This window comes from Amblyomma maculatum, chromosome 1, assembly GCF_055883805.1.
Source record: "Amblyomma maculatum isolate TAMU_Amacu chromosome 1, ASM5588380v1, whole genome shotgun sequence".
In the NCBI taxonomy this organism is placed as follows: domain Eukaryota; kingdom Metazoa; phylum Arthropoda; class Arachnida; order Ixodida; family Ixodidae; genus Amblyomma; species Amblyomma maculatum.
This window is the reverse complement of record NC_139344.1, coordinates 361,509,398-361,532,331: the sequence shown is the minus strand read 5'-3', so window position 1 is coordinate 361,532,331 and position 22,934 is coordinate 361,509,398. Positions and strand designations below refer to the sequence as shown.

General features: G+C 43.5%; 1 protein-coding gene across 1 annotated transcript; it reads right to left on the bottom strand.

Annotated features, from left to right (window-relative positions):
- Window positions 1–574: 574 nt before the first annotated feature.
- LOC146207940 (putative acetylcholine receptor chaperone) lies at window positions 575–21,623 on the bottom strand. Its single transcript, XM_084591655.1, has 3 exons — window positions 21,427–21,623; window positions 15,515–15,650; window positions 575–8,662 (listed from the first exon to the last, which is right to left on the bottom strand). Exons 1-3 carry the CDS (start codon window positions 21,535–21,537, stop codon window positions 8,394–8,396), a joined length of 516 nt encoding a protein of 171 aa, XP_084447781.1. The 5' UTR covers window positions 21,538–21,623; the 3' UTR covers window positions 575–8,393.
- Between the last annotated feature and the right edge of the window lie 1,311 nt (window positions 21,624–22,934).

Below are 22,934 nucleotides of genomic sequence, written 5' to 3'. Positions count from 1 at the left end.
GTAGGGTACTAGATAACCGAGTAGACCTAATCTACGAACAAAAGGAAAGCATCTTATCCGTAAACATCACATGCACAGCTGACCAGTATACCGAATGCAAACAGTGATAAAAGATGAGCGGTGAACCTGGCTGCAGCAGTTAAATGCAGGGCATTGTGTATATGTAATACCATCATCTAGACATAATTTCAAAGCTATGTGTTGTGCAAAAGCATGTTTATCTAATTAAGAGTAAAACTAGATGCTAGTACAAAGGAATAGTAATCGCAAGAAAGATTCCCAGCTTTCATACTGGGCATCTAGACAGATGCCTATTGCTCTCAAAGGCAAACAAAAAAGGAAGATATCTTCTACCACATGAAAAGATTTCCGCACTCCCCTCTGAAGAAGGTTTGAACATGTAAGCAAGCAGAGTGCAAAAACAAACAAGGGCTTGATAAGCCACAAAGACATGAAAAAATGCGGAAAGAAGCATGAACAAAGCTGTATTGCCATCTTGCGAAGCAAGCTCCATAGCAAAGAAAGCTCGGCCCTCTGCAAACAGGAAAGCAGAAACCTTAAGGAGATACTGAGGCCAGCCCTAGCCAATTTTCATTCTCGGCAAAGATCCACTGTTTGGCTTTTCGTGGCTAGTAGAAGTAATAACCTTTATTTTTAAAACGAGTAGACAAGAGTAGTCTACCTAAGCGGGTGGCATCCTTAGTCCGGGAGTCCGTGGGCCTTGGCGCTTTGCTGAGCCCTGTCCACCAGCATAAGTAACACAGTGCTCCTGTCACCAGAAGAGGAAAGGCATGAGGAGGGCACAAGCCTAACACTTCTTTTTGCTTGAAATTTCCCTGCCAATGCTGCGATAGCTAGCCGGCTCAATTCTGCACCATTTTCTTCAGTATGATGAAAAGGTTAGTACATAGAGAGGTGTAAAGAAAAAGGTGGTGTTCTTCAAATGCTATCACTAGCTTTTCTGCAAGGGCTACAACATTCTGCATTACATTCATTCACTATCAATTTGTCGTATGACCGTTATTCAGGGCACAAAATAAAGATACAGCTTATTCTTCTTTTACACAGTTTACGCTGACAATTCTAACAGAAGCGCAGCTTCCCAGTGTCAAGAAAATTAATCACTGGAATATGTGAAGCTCTGTGCTGTAATCACTCTGATGCATAAAAACGTCACCAAGATGTTGGCGTTAACTAGTATACTCAGGTTACCATCACTGCATGCCACAACAGCCCGTAAGTTTCAGGCACAAAGTACACTGAACTGCAGCTTGAAATCTGATTTAAGAACAATTAATCTCACCTAAATGACCCATGACTGAACTGCACTACAGTTCTGAGCACAGAACGTAGAAAAGAAAGAAGTGTGAAACGTAGCAAATAGTAACAAAAGTATGACATGAAGCAACGTGGCCCACGTACCAAGTCATCCCTGAAACTGAGACACTGGCATTGTGAGGCCAATAAAATGCAAGCACAGCGGGACGATGGAAAAGAACAAACTTGGTTTACTCATCATAATACTGTAATTGTGCGTTTATTTGAAACCAATGCACACCCGCGGCAAGCTGAATGATTAGCTCAACATCACATCATTTAGGTAAATTATGAACATCACAGATGTAAAGAAAAATGACTAGCCATAAAATACTGAACATGGTTTTGTACTTGTCCACATACTATTTAATGGCTAGCATGGTCCGACACCATCCATGCTTGATTTAAATCAGGTAAAGGTATGATGACTAGAGTTCTAAACAGAGTGCCGAACTGATCCGAGTTCCAACAAGACCAGAGGAAGTTAGGTATAAAATAGGGGGAGTTTATCATAAAAACGAAACTGAATACAACAGTAAGGTGTCATCAAAAATGACCTCCAGAGTCGTTATAGACGCCAGCCCTGAGACAAAGTGTTGACACTCGATTTCAACTATATACGCAATGTTTGTTACGATTCCACAGCATACGTAAATACATTCCACTCGGTAATGTTATTTAACACAGCAAAGGCCATGCTTTACATCGAAAAACATGCGTGTGATCAATTTAACAGAACCTCCTGGTGACACAGAACTCAATGTGGGAAGAGAGGTTTTTACAAAACAAAGCACAATACAGTCAAGATTCTGCAGTGCTCACATTTCAGCAGTGTGTCAAAAGTGTGTCAACACTTATTGAGTGGTCATCATTCCACGGTGACAGCAGCACACTCGGTGGCCTTTGCAACCAAGATGCAAAGACAACCTGGAGCGAGGTACCCCTTAAAATGGAGATAAGAATAGTGTCCAAGCATTGAAAGAGTGGAAAAGAATGTGGCCTTGGTTCGGCCACAAAACAAGCAAGGCTACCTCTTTCAGCCATCCGCCTCAAGCCTCGAAAAGTTACGAGCAATCCTTCGGCAGGTGGCAGTTGACATGACCGGATGCCGATAGGGTGGGATGCAATAGGTGAGGCAGGAATTGGACACACAGAGAAAGCTTGCACTCAATATAATGAGGTGCATATTTAGCACAAGTAAGGCAGTTTGCTTGCTTACTTTCAATGCATAACAAAATGCTGATGACTGGGAGGGTATACCTGTACTCCTAGACCCTCAGATAAGTGTTAAAACAAAAAAGCAAACAAAAGATCTCTTCCAGCATACTGGAAAGGCACAGCCCTTGAATTAAAGTATGGCCAAAACTTTGCTACTAAATCTGACCAGCTTGTAAAAAGTAGCAGACACACTCAAGAGTGAGCGTACAAACTTTAGCTGTCGAAGAAAGACAGCCGGTTAAAAGAGGGCAATCATCATTAAAACAAGGAGAATGACAAGAGTACACAGATGCAATAATGTTTCATTTAATAATTTTTCCTATCACGTTTCATTTCTTTCATTCTTTTGGTCCTCTGCCAGCCACAAGAGTACCGCTGCCGTCACCAGGATTTAAACAACCAAATGGAATGAAAAAAAAAAATTTTTTTTAATATAAAGTGAACCACAGAAATCAATCTGCCTCAACAACACAAACTACCACCTCCAAAACCAAATGCTGTGTCCATAGTAAATATTAACGAGAAGCCTTAGTCAAAAGTTCAGAGCCCAAGAAGGTTGCTCTGAAGTCCCACAGACAAGCATTTCTCCCACTTTCAAAGAGGTCTAGAAACCTTGCAACGCACGACGAGACACACAACACGCATCAGACAGAAACCGGCCAGACTCTCGAACTTTTTACAAAATTGATGCGTTACCTTGCAAAACAGTCATGCACTAAGAGCATACTATCCAGCATATTGTTTTACAGCCACACACTGCTTATTACCATGCTAGCCCCGCACAGAAGAAAAACGCAGCAACATATGTGGACTGATGTGCAATCAACCTGGCCTTGCCAGGAATTACAGAACTTCTGCTCCTCCTTATCAAACCTGTATAGTGACCAGGGTAGAAGGAGATAAAGAAGATGGCTACGGAGTATGAAAGAGCATTGAACAAGGGTTGGGGGGGGGGGGGGGGGGGGACCTCTTTCGCAAATTGAGCCGTTTCGACCAAGGGGCCTGTTTTCAACAAAGGAATGAAGACAAGTCTCCTTGTCGAAACAGTTTGCTCGACTTGCGAACTGAGGCTCCCCTTCAACCCTTGTTCAGTGCTCTTTCATGCTGTATAGTGACTGGCATTCAAAACAAGGCGTGTGAAGCCCATGCACTGCTGAAGTGGTATCCGCACGGGCGATTCCAGCGGGAATGGACATGGAAAGGGGCTGCATGATGTCACCAAACCGGGCCGACTCGTCCCCTGCTCCCGGACTCACACATTCACATGGGCGACAGGAAGTCACCGAGAGGAATGTTGCGGTTTACAGCCACACGTGCAGCAAGACAGGAATGGTGAATTAGACAAGACGGCCGTTAGTGATCACTCACATTTCTTGGTCTCTCAGGGAAACAATGAAGACCGCAAGTTTGGCGAAAAAGAAGAATGTGTGCAAAATAAAATACACGAACTCGTCCAGAAGAAAAGGGACGCGACGAAGAAATGTCGAATGCAAAATACCGGGGTGAAGTGATGGGATCTGCCCTGACACTGCCGCGCGTTTTTTTTAGTGCATAGCACTAGCCGCAATCACGAATTTCGCCGATGTTTGTCCGAAGCCACCCACTCTCTCTCTCTTCGTGAACTTGAAGTGAAGAAAGAGAAGGTGGCGACGCGCAGGTCGCGCGGCTCAGCATTAAGGAGGCGGAGCCACTTGAAGAGGAGGAAGGGAAAGTGGCGAGGCCCTCATCACGCGACTTAATACTTAGGGGGCGGAGCAACCGCATAGATGTACCCAGTGAGAGAGGGGCGTGTCATTTGCATACGTGGCGGCCGTCACTGGGCAGCGTTTCACAAGCGTGTTGTGAACAGTCGTACGTCACTCGTGCTTTTTCAACTTCTGTATCTCCCCTAGCATCAGTCACTCCTCAGCCTTCACGGACAATAGACGTGCACGCGCGGTGCTCCCTGGACCTCGGCTCCGAGCCGCTCGCCACGTCGTGAAGCTGCTTGTGCTTACCTCCGCGCATTAACTGGCACCCGCCTTCAAGTGCGTTTCCCTCTCTCTTCTCTCTTTCTCTCCCCATATAATCCCCAGAGCTTTCGGCCACAGAGCAGTGCATTGTATAGAGGTACAATGTGCCTGTTTTTGTTCATTTCTGAAGATGGTACAAAGAAAGCTGAGGACGCCGCTGCACCACGCATTTGCTTCGCATCGCAATGGATGAAGCCTTGCCGTCAAACCATGCGACGCAGGTTCGCCGTGCTTGACGCGATGAAGTTCAACGGCTAAGCCATGCTACGCACCTACTTTGCATTTGATTACCTATGCAAATCAGCCGTATTTTTTTCTCCATTCGGGAGTTGAGAAGTGTTTGTGCCGGCCGGCCAAGATGTCCCCTTGCCTGCAGATGGCCAGCAGTGATGCGAAACTGGAAGCTGTATCACGGTGCGGTCACTCGAAGGCGCGGCATGTGCATAGTCGCCCTCGCTTAGGGAGGGATCCCATCGCCCGTGTGAATACCGCTTGACAAGATGCCTCTCTTCCTATTTATGTACCGAGTTGAAGACTCTCAAAATGTCATAAAAGAGGAACTACCTTACAATTAATAACACTACAGGGTTCAAGAAACAGGAACGCTCCATTTCGGGTTAGGATACTTAATTTTTTACACGCACTGGCTATGTTACGTTGGTTCCAAAACGTCCTAGCCTTGTAATGCTGCCTTATGCACTTTTCCCATGTTTATGTTAAAGCCCGCACTGCATACTTTGCATAATTTTTCTTATAATGCTATTATGTAGTCTATACTTTTTTTTCTCCCTATAATCTTGTAAAACAAAAACAAGAAATTTTCATCTACAAACCGAATTTTTGCGAATTCTCAGGAACCTGTTGCAGCATTCTTGTCTATAAAACAAAAATGAATTGCCCACTACGGTTTCTAACACCCCGGGGAAATATGACAGAGCACCACACGAAGTGATGTAAGAAAGATGATGCTGATTCCCTAAAATACCTATTTGACTTTGCTTTTTTGCGACCATAATTGGCGACAGCTCGTTCCTGCATTGGCAAAATGATTATAATAAAGTATACTAATATTAAACCCAAAGCAGCTATTGGCAGATTATAACTACAAATGCACATTCCAGGTTTTATCATTTTTGCAAATGGTGTCACAATGTCATTCACTTTCTTGAAAAGACAAGTACAGATAAAATGTTTTTTTTGGGGGGGAAGGTGAACGTGGTACTAGTATAGGTTTAATATGCACTGCTTGAATGCCTTAATGTTTTTCTTTGTACAGGCAAACAGCATGTCAGCAAGTTAAAGCAATTTTTTTTTTAGCTATATTAAAGCGTACCAGCATAGCCTAATGTCACTTAATGACATTGCCTATAGACCAAATCTTCGTACACATACCAAACTAAAAATCTTGAGCTTTTCACAGCACATCATCATCAATGTGCTCTGGATTCCGTAAGAACAGCTGTCTCTCTATCTCAAATGCCGCACAAACTGCCTCTAAGCCAATTTTCGTTCCAATAAAAAATTCCATTTTGTTAACTGTAGTTAGCTACAGATGTCATGCCAAATTTACACAGATCTTATGCATGACCAGACAAAATAATTTTTATTGCCATGCTACTTTTAAATCAATATGAAGAGTTTTCAGCTATCACTCTGACCTTAGAAATCTTGCTTCACCTGTCAGTTTTCTTTTGTAATTTGTTCGTAGCATGAAAGAAGGCCAAAGGTTACAAATGCAATGGACTGCCAGATCTCATCCTTGGGTAGTAAAAAGAGCCAAAGGACAACACTATGCCCAAAGCAGCATGTAGGCCACTAAACAAGCCGCAGCCGAGTTGCCAGCCGCAGCCATTCGTGGTACCAGCTTTCTGTGAAACAGAACTTACGACATGCTCAGCGCAAAAAGCTATATCGTCTCTCATGGCCCGAGCCGCTTTGCAGCATTAAGCCCCATAAACCAGTGAAAACAACTAATGCTGGCATGCCCCTCTTAGCAACTTATCGATGCAGTAAGTAGCTTTTCTCTCCTTTTCCGAGAGCAGAGAAAAGAAAGTTCATCGATAGCAGAGACTTCATCTCACATTACCAAAATCTGGTTCCCTGGGGAAAAAGGAACATACGTGAGTTATGACCACCTTCGTCCAAACCGGAAAAAAACTGATGCATCGTTTGCTGCTGTTAGCTTCCACATCCTATCCAGTGTGCACCTTGCCGCTGTTGATTTTGGAAGAAGCATGTGGCTACCTGGCTTGTTTCATAGCTTCACTTTTTCCTTAAGTGCCCATAAGAGAAGTGCCTAACATGAATGCTTCGAAATGACCAAGTTCCTCCATCTGCAGAGCATCACAGAAATCCTGGATAAAAAAGCAGCTACCATGCACACTAAATGCAACTTTGCAGCAATATACACAAAAACGTAGAAATAAAAAATGAATGCCTTGTAAGAAGAATTAATAAAAATAATGCCTTTTTGCAGTTTCTGCAAGAAGTGGTCTATAGGCTGAGGCCACAGCCTGAAATAATTCATTTTGGCTATACCTTTCTTACCTTCACAAAATGCAGTTATTAGTTAAACTGTTGCAATCATGTTTATGCTGCTATGCCCGGGCAAACACAGTATGTATAAATAAATGCGCAGTGTTTAATCTGACCTCACAAGACTTTTTCTGCGATAGGGGCTCCACCTGAAGCAATTATGTTTTTTTGCACAAGTTTGACCTATCAAATGCCGCAAAAGAAATTTGTAACCGGTCATTCTGTTCTTTCCTTGTCCAGGGCTATCAATAATGCCACAAAAAAAAAAAAAAAAAAAAAAAAAAAAGAAGAAAAGAAATTATTGCTTTCTTTACTGCCAGAGCTATGCTTGGCAAAGAAGGCATGCAGAGTACCTGTACGTTATTTCTGGCCAATCGAGGCTCTTTTCCGTGCAACTAATTCTCCGCACAAGAATGTTTTTTACTTGGTCTTTGTTGAACGAAGTCAAGATAGCCCCCAATTGAACCTGTGCAACCGTATTCAGTAGTTCAGTTCACTGGAGCCACTGAGTGGCTATAATGACCTCAAAAACTCTACAGTGTCACATTGACACCAGCAAAAAGGCTGCCTGCTACAATTTCGTTTCACAGCATCAACTTCCCTTGCTTTACCTACTCCAGAGTATGACTTCAAGTTATCATAATTCCGTTTTCCCAAGGGCACAGACGCACAAGTTCTGTCTATACAGCTGTCAAAATAAAAAGAGTTCAATTTAAGAGAGAGCAATTTAAAGCTGGTTCACATGCAAGCGATTGAGTGATCGAAGCGGCGAGGAGGCAGCAACAGAATGAAAAATTTGCAATGTGTAGGAACTGCGTCACTCTGGTAGCTTGAGATGCCACAACAGCTCTAAGCAGGTTTTTGCGCCGTCACAGCAGGAATCGTTAGCAGGAATCACTTGAAAGCCAAGCAGGCTTTAGGCTGAAAATCCCCTCAGTATTTGACCCTATAAGGTGACACGCACCCATGACCACCGTAAATAATTAGCATTTTAATTTTAAGCACGGGAAACAAATAGAGAGAGAGAGAGAGAGAGAAAAATCAACATAGAACAAGACCAGTTCAAAGATGCACAATACTACTTGTAATGGCATATCTGTTGCTGTGTGTGAGAAACCTCCTTTCTACCGATCGATGCTGGAGAACCGGTGAGAACCGGTGCCCATGAAAAAACGGAATCATGTGCCTGAAGTCGTGCATGCAACCATGGCACTTACGCCGTGGTAGTAGTGACATATGGCAGTACAAACCGAGAGAAAACAAAACTCGCCACCGAAAGGTGACAGCCGCCGACATCAGAAGCAGCGTGGCTCAGTCGAGCTTGGGTCTCGCCGATGCTGCGGCCGCTTCCTGCTGCGCTACCGAGGAGGTCGTGGCCAGAGCCGTCTGGCGGCCGAGTAGGACGTGCTTGCGCTCGCGGCTCTGCACCTGATAGAAGACGACCAGCCGGCATCCCAGCATGAGACTAAACACGATGGAGGGGGCCATGCGCTCAAACTTGTCCCGCAGGGCAGCATGCGTGTAGACGGCACCCAGCACCAGCACCAGGAGCATCACATTGGCCAGCTGCTTGATCCGGCCTGCACACACAGTATATGAAGTGCCTAAGTTCATAACTGTACTTCAAACACAAAAAATTTGCAGGGACACCTAATTACACTACGTGCCAGCAATGTGACAGCATAAGAGGCTGTTGACACCTTTAAATAGAGTTCTGTGTCAGTCTTTCATGGTTGTGTTAACGGACCACCACACATCTGTAAACTATCTTAAGGTTAAATATTTTCTCGAAGGTGTCTAAAGGTGATGATGTGGATGCAATCCTGAATTGTATAGTTGTCGATTCCTGTCCGGCACACGATGTCACTTGCAGTCCAGTGATGTCACTTCTCGTCTAAAAAATTACGTGACCGCCGACACTTCTGATTTCATCATATTAAAAACTGTGCCATAGCACCTCTCTCAATCTTCCCAATCTTAGGGAACCCCAATAGCTTTCAAAAGATGCTGAGGAACATTTGTCTTGCCTTCCATCCCTCCATGCCTAAATTCAAGGTAAGACTCTGGGTGGCACATGGTTTGGGCAAGCTACATGCTGTGCAAAGCAAACGTTACACCTTTTAGCAACCACCCATTCATTTATTTATTCGCGACACCCTCAAAGTATACTGTATATAACAGAGAGGAAAGGGCAGAAGCATGAAAGTGGCATTACTAATGCTTTCGGCACTGGAATAATAAGAATAAAGACAAGCTGAGAATGAAGACAAAGGATAATAAACCAATAGATATGTAAAATTTAAATAGAAATGAAGCAATTTAAATTTAAAAGTTACACCTGCTTATTTCATAATCAGTGAATTATAATTAGCATTGTATTCTCAAAAAAGAATGGGATTTATTATGACCCAAAAGACGATAACAAGATACTCTAATGTTCACATTCGGGAAAGAAATGAATACACAAGTATTGTAACTGTGTTGCAGTGAGGCATGGTAACTTTCTGGGAATGGTTCAAGCAAGAAGGAATGAAGCAGGCCAGCTGAATCCAATGTGGCTACAGGGTGGTATCATGGCAGGAAGAGGAAGATTTATTCTATGCAAACGGTAGTTGGTCCCACTGGATAGTAAAGCCCTCAGTCCAAGGCTCTATAGACCATGCAGCCCCTTGGGCCCGGTCTACTAGCCCAGTGTTTCTCAAATAGGGGTCCACAGATCAAACAATTTTCGGGGTCCGCCTTTCCTATAGAAAAGAAAAGGTCTCAAGATAGCTCTAGCCCGGCTTGAAGTAGTTTTGCAAAGTTCAAACACAAAGTTTCAAAGCCGACTTTAGTTTCTGAAAGCGTAAGAAACACAAGGGTACTGAAACGAACAGCGCGAAAGAGACACTTTCCATGGCGTTTGTTGATGCCAGCGTAAGCAAAATTCGAGCTCTGGCTGCACCGCTGGACCACCAGCCGCTTTGCCGGTGTTGCCGTTGGTGCACAGACTTTGAGTCTCCAGTCGCTTTGTCGTGTTGCTCCTTCACATTCTCATAATTTCATCATGTCACTGTAACGACAGCTACAGCAGTGCTTGGTTTTGTGCCCGTGACTTTCGAAATGTTTCTCTATCTTGTGGCATGCCTACCCAGGCCTTTTGAGATTCCTATGAGTCACTGAAGGGCAGCACTTAGCTCAGGACGGCAACGCTTATGCATCGTTTCTTCTGCAAATTGTTCCGGTACGTGCTCGTCCATTGTTTCCAAGAGCCGGTACGTCTTTGAAGACAGTGGACGAGCACATCAAGAGGAGTGCACACAGTGAATTTATGCCCATACGTAATGTATGTATTTTAAGTGTGCTGCGTTTTCACAAATGTCTTCCCATTTTTAGAACAAAGATTTAGTTTAAGTCCAAATTTTGAACAAAAAAAATATGTGCAAGAGTTCAGTTGTGTATTTATGCACTTTCTTAGTGCTTCAGTGAACACTAGCTGTTCATGACCAACGTCATGTGCATTCCGTGCATATGTGAGAGAGCTCTCTCAAGCTCCCTTTAATGCATTTTTTCCCCTAATTTGCCATTGCTGCCAGGCTGCAGGCAGATCGTGCTGAACGTGGTGTTTGGTTTATGTGTGCTCTTTGAAGATTACACTTCGTGCACGCGAGAAAGCTGCCTTCCATACATTTCGCCTACTTTGCCATTGCAGCAGTGAGTTGGTTGCGCTAGGCGTGGCACTGTGACCAGTTTCCAGCAGCAATGGCAAAGTAGGCGAAAAGGTGCATTAAAGGCAGCTCGCTCGCGCGCATATGTGCGTACTGCGTGTGTATGCACACAAGCGAGCTGCGATCTGCGGAGAGCAAATATCAACCTTCCCCACTTCCAGGGCGTGTTTTTAGGCACCTGGCTATGCGAATGACCTCTCCACCCCCCCCTCCCCCCCTACCCGCACCAAAATGGTTCGTTCCCTAGTTGAGCTTCCAAACGGTAGGGCGTAACTGAAGGAGGAATTGACGCTAGCACTGTAATTCGTGGCTGCTGGGAGGTAAGGGAATTTCCATCCCGTGTTTTGACATTGGATGGATTAGGATTTGGCTTTTCTGATACCCACGTTGCTAGCATAACATAGTAAAACCGTGGAAACTGAAACCGAGCGGTGACGAATTCAGTACGGCTGCACCCTGGCGCTGCTTTGGGCCACTGAATCGCAGTATTTGATTATAACATGAGGGTAGACTTTGAGAGCCAGAAATTATGAAAAAAAACTTGCGTTACATTCGAGTAAATACGGTAATACAGAATACAATATCGCAACATATTTTTCCTAATGAACACAATTTGTAGTGCATTTGTAGTTGCCGTCCTATCCGCTGCAAAAAACCACTACTGTGTGCTGACACCGTCAGTACTACGATTTCAGTTCCCAGGTAAAGTAAAATATGAAGTGCCGAAATATGCGTGCTACGATTGGTGGTAATACCATTGCCAAAATTCAACAACTGCAGCAAGGAAGCAACATGATGCCCTCAAAATTATATTGCAGAACCCTTTTAAACAAGCAACACGAGGCCAGCTTTAGCACACAACCCAACAATTGCACAGTCTCCATGGTAACATAAACCGGGATAGTTAATACCTCTAGCTACATCTACAGTTGCTACCACATTTTAACAGAGCCAATACAGTCTACAAGACAAGTCATAATGATGACTTGTCTTGTAGACTGTTTCTTCACTCACTGCTCTCCAATTGTTCTCCAATTATCCACAGCTTTAAAGCAGAGAATAATTGGAGAACAGTAGCACCCATAAGCAAGAACTGAAGATTGCATCTAAAAGATGGAGAAAGAGTACTCCTTTCTGCACTGTAATGCAGGAAAGAGTACAGGAGACCTAGAAAGTTAACAGTGGTAGATCTATATTGATTGATCACTGCTTTAGGATCACAAACTGGCTCCTTTCACTAAAAACATAGCTCTACAGGCCACGGTGATTATGCCATTGACCCCAGAAACCTGGGAAGGCTTCAAGAAAGACATTCAAAGAAACACTGGATTACAAAGTGTCATTAGAAGGGCCAGAAAAGGGTGGCCAAACAATACCAAGACCCTAACAGAAGCAGCAAAGCTGTGCCGGCCATTTAGGGATGAACTATCCATGCATGAAGGAGTGCTATTCAGTGGTGATCGTTTTGCGATTCCGAAATCATGAAGGACCAGGATCCTCAAGCGAACACGCAGGACATATTGACATAAGCAGTAGCCTCAAGAGAGCCAGGAAAAAAGTATACTAGCCAGGGATAACTGCAAATAAAAAAACAACGTAGACGAGTGCTATGCATGCCAAAAAACTGACAATAAGCGTACATGCAAACATCATGAACGAAATACCAAATCTTCCTTGAGAGGGAAAGAGTCACATTCAACCTCTTCAACTTCGACGACAAACCCGTGTTACCATATTCAGCTACTCGGGCTATATAGACTTTGAGACGCTTCATGGTCAATCAACAGGAGAAGCCATCAGTGTCACGAAAGGATGGTTTGTCACTCACAGAGTCCCCAAGATACCAGAAACCAACAACGGACCTTGTTACACAGCACAAGAGTTCAAGGAACTCTGCAAGAACTAAGGATTCAAACAAGTAATGCCAAGCCCGAGGTAGGTCCTATTTACCGGGCTCACTGAGTGAGCCATCCAAACAGCAAAAGGAATACTGCGGAAATGCTCCGAAGATGGAAGAGATGTACAAAGGGCTCTACTGAACCTAAGAAACATGCCGAGAAATCGAGACCTCAATTCAACCACGCAGGGGCTGTACAGCAGAAGAATCACAACACCAGTTCCAATACTCGAAAGGCTGCTCCAGCCTGAAATTGTGTGATATGTGACTGGAAAACTGCAAGTCTTACCGCAGTCACCAGAGAATCTATGGAGATCAAAACGTCAGACTGGTTCCCGCTTTGCCCTCAGGAGACCGAATAAAAGTATGGGAAGATGAGAAGAAGTGGATACCCGGTACAGTTGGTTGCCATACTGGAAAACTAGGGTCTGTCATGGTGCAGACACGGAAAGACTGCTACCACACAACACATCCCAAGTGCGTCTGATTGCTGAGAGAAGAATCTCCGAGGAAGTTTAGAAAAATACACCAATGGACGATCAGCTGACATGGGCACCAGTTCACTAACCACTAACCGGGGAGAAAGACCATACCCCACATTAACCAGCAATGGTCCAATGTCAAGCTTGTCGCGAGGCTCGACTTGAAAAAAAGAAGATTGAAGGAAGATGTCAAGTAGCCACAGTTACAAGCCCAACCAAGGGACAATGGTGATATCCGGTTACACGAGCATTCAGTCATGAAACCTCAGTGTCCAAGAAAAGTAAAACCTTGAAAGTCAGTAACAAAGCATAATAAGTAGTCTTCAGGGAAGTAAGGAAGCAATAGCTTCATTTTTTAATGGCACTGATGTGTAAATGCTAGTAACCTTGTTAATCCTGCAAACACAGCATGAGGAGCATTCATACACTGGCAACACTGTTTTTTAGCTTTCTTTGACCTGGGCAAAGCTCACCATGCTAGCTGGCCCACAATAACAACTCAGCTTCTTCCCTTGTGTTACCACATGGCTAAATTCACCTGTATCTCTGTGCTTTTTCTACGACAAACCACAATCCTTAAATGCAGTTGCGAGTCTACGATTCCGTGTTGTTTCAGTCATCCTCTCCTGTAATAGCTTTTGTGGGGCTCTGGTACAGGTACAATCTTTCATTTTCAGGTGTTATAATTTTCAGAAATCAAGCCAGGAGAACTGGATGCCATTCTTTTGTTCAAACATAGGGTAAAAATTGGCTTTTTTATGAAACTCTTCAGCAGTATGTTTTAGACGTTACATTTGCAATTAAGTGCATTATTCATGACCTCTTCTTCCTTGTAAGAGAAATAAATGTTTCAGTTCATCATTTTCTGATTTGTTGACACCTGCTGCCTCTGTGTGCCCATTCTAGACATCTTACTGCTCTGCCAATATTGTAACTGTGAAAGTGATTTTTCAGCCTCCCTGTTGCAAATTGGCACAAGCACCCGGTAAGAAGCACATGAAAGTGACCAGCAGCATTAATGCACCAACCCGCCAACCAACCTACTATTGCCCAGGCTTACTGGATACCTTCTGACGTCCTTTGGAAGTGAAGTTTTGCTGTCAGCAACATGAGTAAAAACAGAAACAAATAAGAGTAACAAGCATTAGACTACCAACAATAACAATGCAGGCCTTTCTCAAAAGAGTCCTTGATTGCAGCTACTTTGCACAGTAGCCTAGATGAGCTATTTCCAGAAGCAAAATGTCTTCTCAAATGACAGTCTTCAGGTACAAATCGGATTTTGCTCGGGTTTACTAAACTCTCTTGAGGTGGAAAGATCAGGCTCTGCTTGAACATAAGGGGACCTGTAGTGGGATTACTCCAAATTGATGTTTGTCTGTTTGCTTGCTACTGCCTGTTACACCTGGATTTCAATTCCAACAAAGCCTTAGCTTCTAGCCATTGATGTGACTATGATGTTATTGAGTCAGGTCTAGTCCCCAAGTCTCGTCTTCATCTTTCCACTGGTACCTTCACCTAGTGCCAACACCTCAAATCAGCTCAATAGTTGCTCATGTTTGGCACACTATGACTAGACCACGTTGCTGTGCTTCTCCCCTGACATCAACCTGCTATATATCTTGTATTTTTACTGCCATATTCTGGTACTGCCATGCTGCAACCACCTAGACAGTGTGACAGGTCATCGAGGCTGTAGAAACTGGAATCGAATCATTGCACAACTATGTGTGGGTGCGCAAGGTGTTCGTGTAACACTGCTCTACCCTCTAGCACTTACGTGTCGAAAGTGCTCAGTGTAGTGGCTGATGTCTGCAAGAAAACATTGCAAAATCAGTCGTGGCAACTGTGAAAAACTCCTGCTGAAAGTCAACTGCTTGCAAAAAAGAGCAAGCAGTGCTAGTATATAGCAGTTTGTGCAAGTTTGTGTTATGTGCTACAAATAATCAAAGAAAAATAGCACACCTGTAATGGATTACTATTCTGTAATAATCAGCTGCCTTCCTGGAGCTATAATTGACCACTGTAATGAGCTACATTTCAGATTATGTAATTGTAATTATAACTGGTTACTTATTTTTTATAACATAGCTACAATGGGCATTTAGGCTGGCTGTTTTAATGTTTCATTTGTGCCGAGCTAGGCAGCAGCGCACAATAAATTCAGTTTTGAACGGTTACCCAGCTGCATAAACAATTGGCCCAATACTGGCACTATACTGGCAGTGTAGTGGTCCGAGGCCAGGTCGGGCATTTCCAGTGCAGAACCAATATTGGGCCAATGGCTTTTGCTGCCTTAGTACCATTAGCACTGCCCTGTCACACACATAACAGTACCACACCCACCTGGTACCAGGACCAAGATAGTGCCACACACCACCTCAGACCAGCCAATGAAGAGCCGGTAAAACTTGGGGTTCATCTTGAAGTTGAGTAGCTTGCCGAGGGGGAACACCTTGGAATACTGCACAAAGTTGCGCCTCTGGAATATCCCAAGTGGAACGCAACGATTAGTATACTGAAAAATAATGTGCACCATCAATGGCACACATGTAGATTAATGTCTCACACAGTGTTATTTTTTTATTATTTATTTGTTATTCAAATACCCTAAAGAGTCATGCGGGCATTATAAGGAAGGGGGGGGGGGGGGGGGGGGGGGCAAGAGGAAAAAAGATAGAGCAACAAAAAATTGCAACAGGTAGTAAAAAAGACATCTGCCATAGACAACATGTTGAAAAGCAGATCAAACGTTCAAAATATAATGCCGCAACAACAAACATTTAAAATTTCCCCGAGTGCCATATTTCAACAAAATTACAGAAAAATGAGAGAGTGAACACTACGTCTAGAAGAAGTGTTTAAGATCAGTTACAATGATTTGTAATCGTTGGCAGATGCCATGGCACAAAAAAATCAATTCTACTCATGGATGACGAGGAGGAGAGGAGAGTTGAAAAGAGATTAATTAATAAAGCAAAAATGGGTTCAACTTTCAGTTGGTGACCAATGAGTCAGAATGTACCCTGGGCCAGCGAGATATGGCACACAGCATAGGAAGAATGACTATAATTTATACAAAACTTGAAAGATTTCTCCATCTTTCGAGCAGAGGTAAGCTGTTTTTTTTTTTTTTCCTTTCTGTTACACTTAACGTTAACTGGTAGTTCTTAACAGTAGCGTAGCTAGAAATTTTTTTCGAGGGGGCTGAAGTTGCAGCTCAGCCTCCTCCGTATCGACATACCTACCACCAACCTGTCGCCTCTCAACTGCGCCATAAATTCTGCATGCCTGGGTGGAAAGATTGCAGATGAATATTACTGTCTGGGGCTTTCGTTCCAGCGAGTATCCTGCGCATGTATTGTTTCAGACAAAAATCGTTTGTTTAATTTAGCAAATGCAGAACTGAAAATTCATCATAACTAGTTTTCCAGCCATACAATAAACATTAGTTCGAATATGCAGTCTTCCTAACAGATCCGTAGATGAAATGGTTGCCTGTACTCTCTCCAGGATGCTTATAACTTTGACTATAATGCAGCATCTGCACTCTAACAAACTGAATTGTTACGAACAGACGAGGACTGTCAGCAGACCACTTCGACAGACTTTCCACCGGAGCATACATAGCGGCTAAAAACGCCCGAGATTCAGTGCGAACAAGAGGCCCGAGAGGGAGAAGACAGCGCGGCGTCAGAAGATCGAGTCTGGCCTGCGGAGGCTGCGCATGTGGCGTCACGCTTCCTTCAAGATTTTTTTTTTTATTTATTTCTCCACGCATCCCATCTCTATGGGCTTTGTCAGCTTATCTGATAGTCTGGCTTGTCTCCTTTGCATGGTCTAATTAACAATTTCAGGAAACTAAATGCATCCTTCGCTTTTTTTATTCCAGCTGAAATCTATTTTTAAGCGTGCAAAAGACATACTGGAGGCAAAGTCAAGATTGATTTCCGGCTCTGGTGGTTGTTTTGGTCTGCGGTGTATGATAGTAAAAAATTTTGTGGGGGGCTGAAGCTCCATAAGCCCTCCCCCTGGCTACGCCCCTAGTTCTTAGGTATAAACTGGGTGGCTTTATTTTGTAATAACTCCAATTTTGCAGTGAAGAATGTTAGCTTAGGATTCCAAATCAAAAAGGTGTATTTCAATTTTGAGCATACTAATGTAGTGTATGCCAATAACTTTGTGTCTGAATTTGCTAAACAAAGGTTGCGTCTACGGAAGCCAAGTGTTTTCAAAGCCTTGTTAATGATTGTATCTATGTGGCAGTTCCATGAAAGGTTGGATGGTAAGTTAACCCCTAAATACTTAATGATAGGCACCAGTTCCATGGGCATATTGTTATGAATGTAATGGCAAGATTCAGGCTTAGATGCTGCGGTAAATCTCACTACCTTTGCTTTCATGTTGTTAATTTTGCGATCTTCTTAAGGTATGGCTGTAAATGCACAGCATTGCAAGGATCATTTATCATACAATAAATGATGCAGTCATCTGCAAATAATCTAACCGTAGTATGCAGATTGTTGATTGTATCATTTATATATATTAAGAATATATGTTAAGAATTAGATGAGTCGATAATACAGACCCTTGCAGCACTCTGCATTTTACATGAAAGAGAGATGACGACTGCCCATTAGCAAAAATTGACTGGAAGTGATCGGTCAAACAACTTCTGATCCAAGCGATAACCTTCGAATTTGTGTCAGTTTATCGTGTTTGCTTATTACACGTATGTGTGGGACTTTATCGAATACCTTGATGAAATCAACAAATAAGCCATCTACTTTAGAGTGACCATGAACAGCATGACACAGGTCAGTTATCAGTTCAAAGAGTTGCGTCTTGCAAGATCGACCATGTAGAAAGCCGAGGTTGGCAAGAAGAAAAAAAAAAAAGATTGTTATGCTTCACAAGATAGTCCAGTATGGCAGATGACAATATATGTTCTAGCAATTTGCAGCTGTCGCTGGTTAATGAGAGCGGTCTATAATTTGATGGTTCAGAAGCATTGCCAGATTTGAAAACGGCTATGACATGCAATTTTCCAGTCCTTTGGGACACAGCCCATATCAACAGATTGTAGAAAAACAGTGGCTAAAATGGGACACGATGCAGGCTTTGCTATTTTGGGTGATATAGGGCATATTACATTGAAGCCAGTGTCAAGTTAGCAGGAACACATTCTATGGCAGAGATGTACAACCCGCTGAAATTTCTAATGGCTCTTTTTTTACATGCGTGAAAGGCCAGTCGCTGTTATAAAACTAGTCCTCGACAGTTTCAATTTCTGCTTTGCACAGTTGTACACTGTACGCAGTACCGATACCAGTTTTCTTAGAAGCCGATGGATAGCTTTTCCGCAGTCATTCTTTTACTCATAGATTGTTCAACATTCCTCGTGAATCATATGCTTTCAATGGACGTGGGGACAGTGATTTTAGCTGCATGCTTATCTTTCAGCAAAATCAGTTTATCAACAATAAGACACCGGTTTTCATTTGCATCCCACGAACTGAAGCAATGAAAAACATGAGAAGACAGTAAGGATAGTTGATTAAGTAACATGACAATATTTGCTCTGGCATAATCAAATATAACTTTGTTTGCTTTTTTTTTTAGTTTATTCTTCACTACCGTTAGATCACATTGCTAAATTTTGCAATCACTGGCACCTTCTAATATGTTTAAAGACGTCTCGTGTGGTTGCATTGTCAGCATAAGGTCTAAGAGCAAACCAGCACACATAGAAATGAAAACCATTTGGTGAAGATCAAACTGTGCTGTTGCAGGCACAAAAGTCCGGCATTCATGATTTCTTGTGCCGTGGAGGGGTCTGCTTGCCTGCCAATCAATATTCAGATAATTGAAATCCCCGACCAGGAATACAATCTGAACGGAAGTTCGAGATTCATTTAGCTGTGAAAATCATCGTGCTGTCAAAATTCATCGTGCCACCCAGGTGTCGATAGCAGACCCCAATGGCACAAGTTACAAAAGGTGATAGACGCAACGCAACCCTCAGAATTTCCAGACATGATACCGTATCAACAATATGTGCTTGTAGTCTTTTCCCCACTGCAATTTTTACCCCACTACCGTGTGAAGTAATTAAACCTTTTCTAAGCAACAAGAACTGGCTGGATAATGACAGTTCAGAACCTGCAATATCAGGTCATAACCATGTCTCTGTGCCCAACACAAGGTCGGATCTGCATGCTCCAGAATACGGAGAAATGCTATCTTGTTTCAGAAAAAATTGCGGTTTGACACCAAAATTGACAATGCTGAATTTATGCTTTTATGTTGTATTCAATGGTACTGAGCAGTCACATCTCATTAGGGATGAGTAGACAGTTTTATTTCATATATATTCTCTAAATTATTCAAAATAGCAAAGCCTGCAACGTGCCCCATCTTAACCACTATTTTTCAACAATCCATTGATATGGGCTGTGTCCCAAATGACTGCAAAATTGCATGTGTCATAGCCGTTTCCAAATCTGGCAATGCTTCTAAACCATTAAATTACAGAATTCAAAGTTATCCGGTTCTAAATTTCCACCCCATTTTTGATGGAGGTGAAAAGCAAAACGCACATGTATTGTGTGATGCTAGCGTACATTAATGAACCCCAGGTGTTCTAAATTTCTGAAGCCCTGCACTACGGCCCCCCTCACAGCCCGAGTCGCTATGGGACGCTAAACCCTACAGACCAAAGCTATTAACAGCATGTATTAGAAGATGATGGCACACCTGCTGTGTCAATTATGTATCTGAGGAAACAGTGCAGCAAAAGGATGGTTATGAACGCCAGTGCCAAGCTCCTGTACACCCAAGGCTTCAGGTGCACGGTAACACAGGTTGCTCTACTCTTCTACCAGCAAAACAGTAATCTTAAGAAGGCATGACCATGGGATAGTTATTTATGCACCTGCCTTTAGTCATAGCAACCTGCTATGGCATCCTTGTGTCCCAGCAGCAACAGACAAGTACAAAATTGTTGTGCATCTGTAAATATGTTTCTCAATATCCTGCTGTCCTTGTACGCACAAGGTTTGAATATCAAACTGAATAGTAAAAAAGATATGTCATAAGTTAATTAATTAGATTCATGATTGCACGTTTTGAGCCTGAAGAATGTAAACAATAAATATGCTGTGTCCACTCCTTTACATGCAGTGTCAGTAATGGTAAACCGTAGTAAGGCAAACGCTGTCAAACCGACGTTAGAGAAGTAGCAAAATAAAGCGCCATGAAGAATGCAGAGAAAGGCATGTATGTGAGCATCTGCATATAGTTTGTGCAAGCAGCAGGCACAACGTCGTCGTTGCACAACAGCATTTTAACAGCTTGGACAAAGCATGCGATTACCTGCTGACAACTTGATCGTAAGCATTACAATATAAGCACTACACTACATAGTGTGCTGTGGCCAACATAAATGACAAAGACGTTCTGGTAACAGAAGCATACTGTATGACATGTAAAAGAATGCTTTCAAATCTAAATGTAAGAAAGACGACTGTGCTCGCGCGACTGCAGGCACAAGCAAAAAAAGAAATTTAGGAATGTAAAGCATTATAAAGCATTTCGTGAAATTTGAATGTGTAATAACATATACTACAAGATATATGAATAGATATGATGTAACATATAAATACAAGTGAGTAGTAGTTTAATTGTGATATGTCGCTTCCAAATCGCAGTTAAAAATCCATTAAATTTAAATCAGTTCTTTGAAAACTTACAATCTGCCGAACAATCCCTGTGTTTCGAATTCCATTTCCATCCACTTTTATCTCAACTTTAGCGAAATGCAGCAGGACGCGTTATTGCGTGTCCGGCTCTCTCCTCACGGCACAGACATTTGAAAATGCAGCAAAAGATCTCGCGCTTTCCAGGACGCCGCAAGTTAGTGCATGTGCAAAACATTCCATTTGCCGCAGCGATGCCGCGCGCATACATGTTCAAACGCACGCGCAGCGCGGCATCGCGCGGGTTAAGAGGTTCCTTGCTCGTGCTGAAAATAGACGCAAAAGATAGCAACCACAGCAGCCCGCAGTCGCGGAAGCCTCATGCACGCTTCCGCTAAGCACGCGCGCACCGTATCCTTTTGCAAGAGCTCGAACGGCGTTGATACGTTCATTAAGCGATAAGGAACTAATCGAGCTCGTAAAAAATGCAGCCGAAACATTCCGATCAGGCTTCCGGAAAGCGGCCGACATCGATACACGAATGGAGGATCCGTCACGTACGATTTCCCGGTGCATCTCCCGGTTGATGTTCGGTGTGACTTTCATCGAGCCGACGAAAATAAAGAAAAGTCCCAGGAACACTGAGAGTGTAGTCAGCACGATGGATCTCATGGTGGTTGTTTTTTCGCGCACAATAACTGCTGTTTTACCCTGCGACTACCGCTTCCCCGCACACATCAGTTGCTACGACGTGAAGTGTATAGCATACTTAGTATTGCTTCTGGCCACACTATAAGCGCTATAAGGATCAACGTAAGATGTCCGCACATATTTTTTGGCGCTGCAGTCGGTTGTGTTTATGTAAGCATGTTAGAGAATTTTAATTTCTTTTCTCTCATAAACCACTATTTATGTTGTTTTAAAGGCAAAATATTTGTTAAAATAAAGGCTGTGGCTAAAGGTAAGTCGGATGGACCCGATCAATGATCTTAAAGGTACGTCCGACGGACCCGCTGTGTTTTTCTTCGGGATACGTTGGACGGAACTGGGAAGTATTTTTCAGAGGTACGGCAAGAGTACGGCGCGGACCGACCCGATCAGGTGCTCACGTCTGACGGACACGATGCGTTTTTCTTCGGAGTACGTCGAGAAAGCCGGACGGATCCGGGTTGGGTACTGCGGACGGACCCAATCGGTTGGGTTCAGGTTTACGTCCGACGGACCCGACGCATTTTTCTCCGGGACCAGCAAGGTGTAGCGTAGCAAGGTAGATATCGCGCCTTCGCATACGTCGGGAAAGCCTCCTTGGGAAAGGGGAGGATGTTTTTGCAGATACTGAGTGCGCAATCACGTGGCACAAAAAGTGACGTTGCGCGCCCTATGTGTGTTATTTTTTTTTTTTTTTTCGTTTTACTGGAGGGGGTGAGAGGGTGGGTACAAGCAATGCCTGGGAAGGATGGGGGGCGCTTGGCCGTCGGAGGGTCGGAGCGGGGCTTCGAGCTGGAGGAGGGGGAGCGCCAGCCTTCTTGCGAGCAAAGCACACAGCAGCACACACGCACGCTTTCTGAAAGGATGAAAGGAGAAGCGGGCTGCAGGCTAGCCAACGTAGACAGCGCGGTTTCAAACCAGTGAGCGCCGGTTCTGTGCGTTCGCAATCTTTTGCTTTCGTTCTTTTTCTTCTAGTGGTTTGGTGGGGTGGCTGGTATTCGAGGCGACGCAGGGACTCGCAGTCGTGAGTCCGCGTCTTCGTAGCGCGCTGCACGGATCGGGTGTTTGCTTTCCTCATTGAAATAAAATCTTGAAGAGCACTGACCGTGTGCGGGGCCGCACATATATATTGAGTAACTGAGCATTGATTATATGCGCACACGCGCTCCCACACACATGCAGTTTTGCAATGCATCTCCATGGGCGCGCAAATGTTGACGTTTGGAATTAAGCTTTGAAATTATACAATATGTTTCTTAGCTTATGGGCAGACAATTTTTCGTCTCTACAGTTGTTTCCCATAAAAGACGCAATCCAAGATGCAAAAACATCCCAACTACGCGCGTACAGAAGCAGTCAAA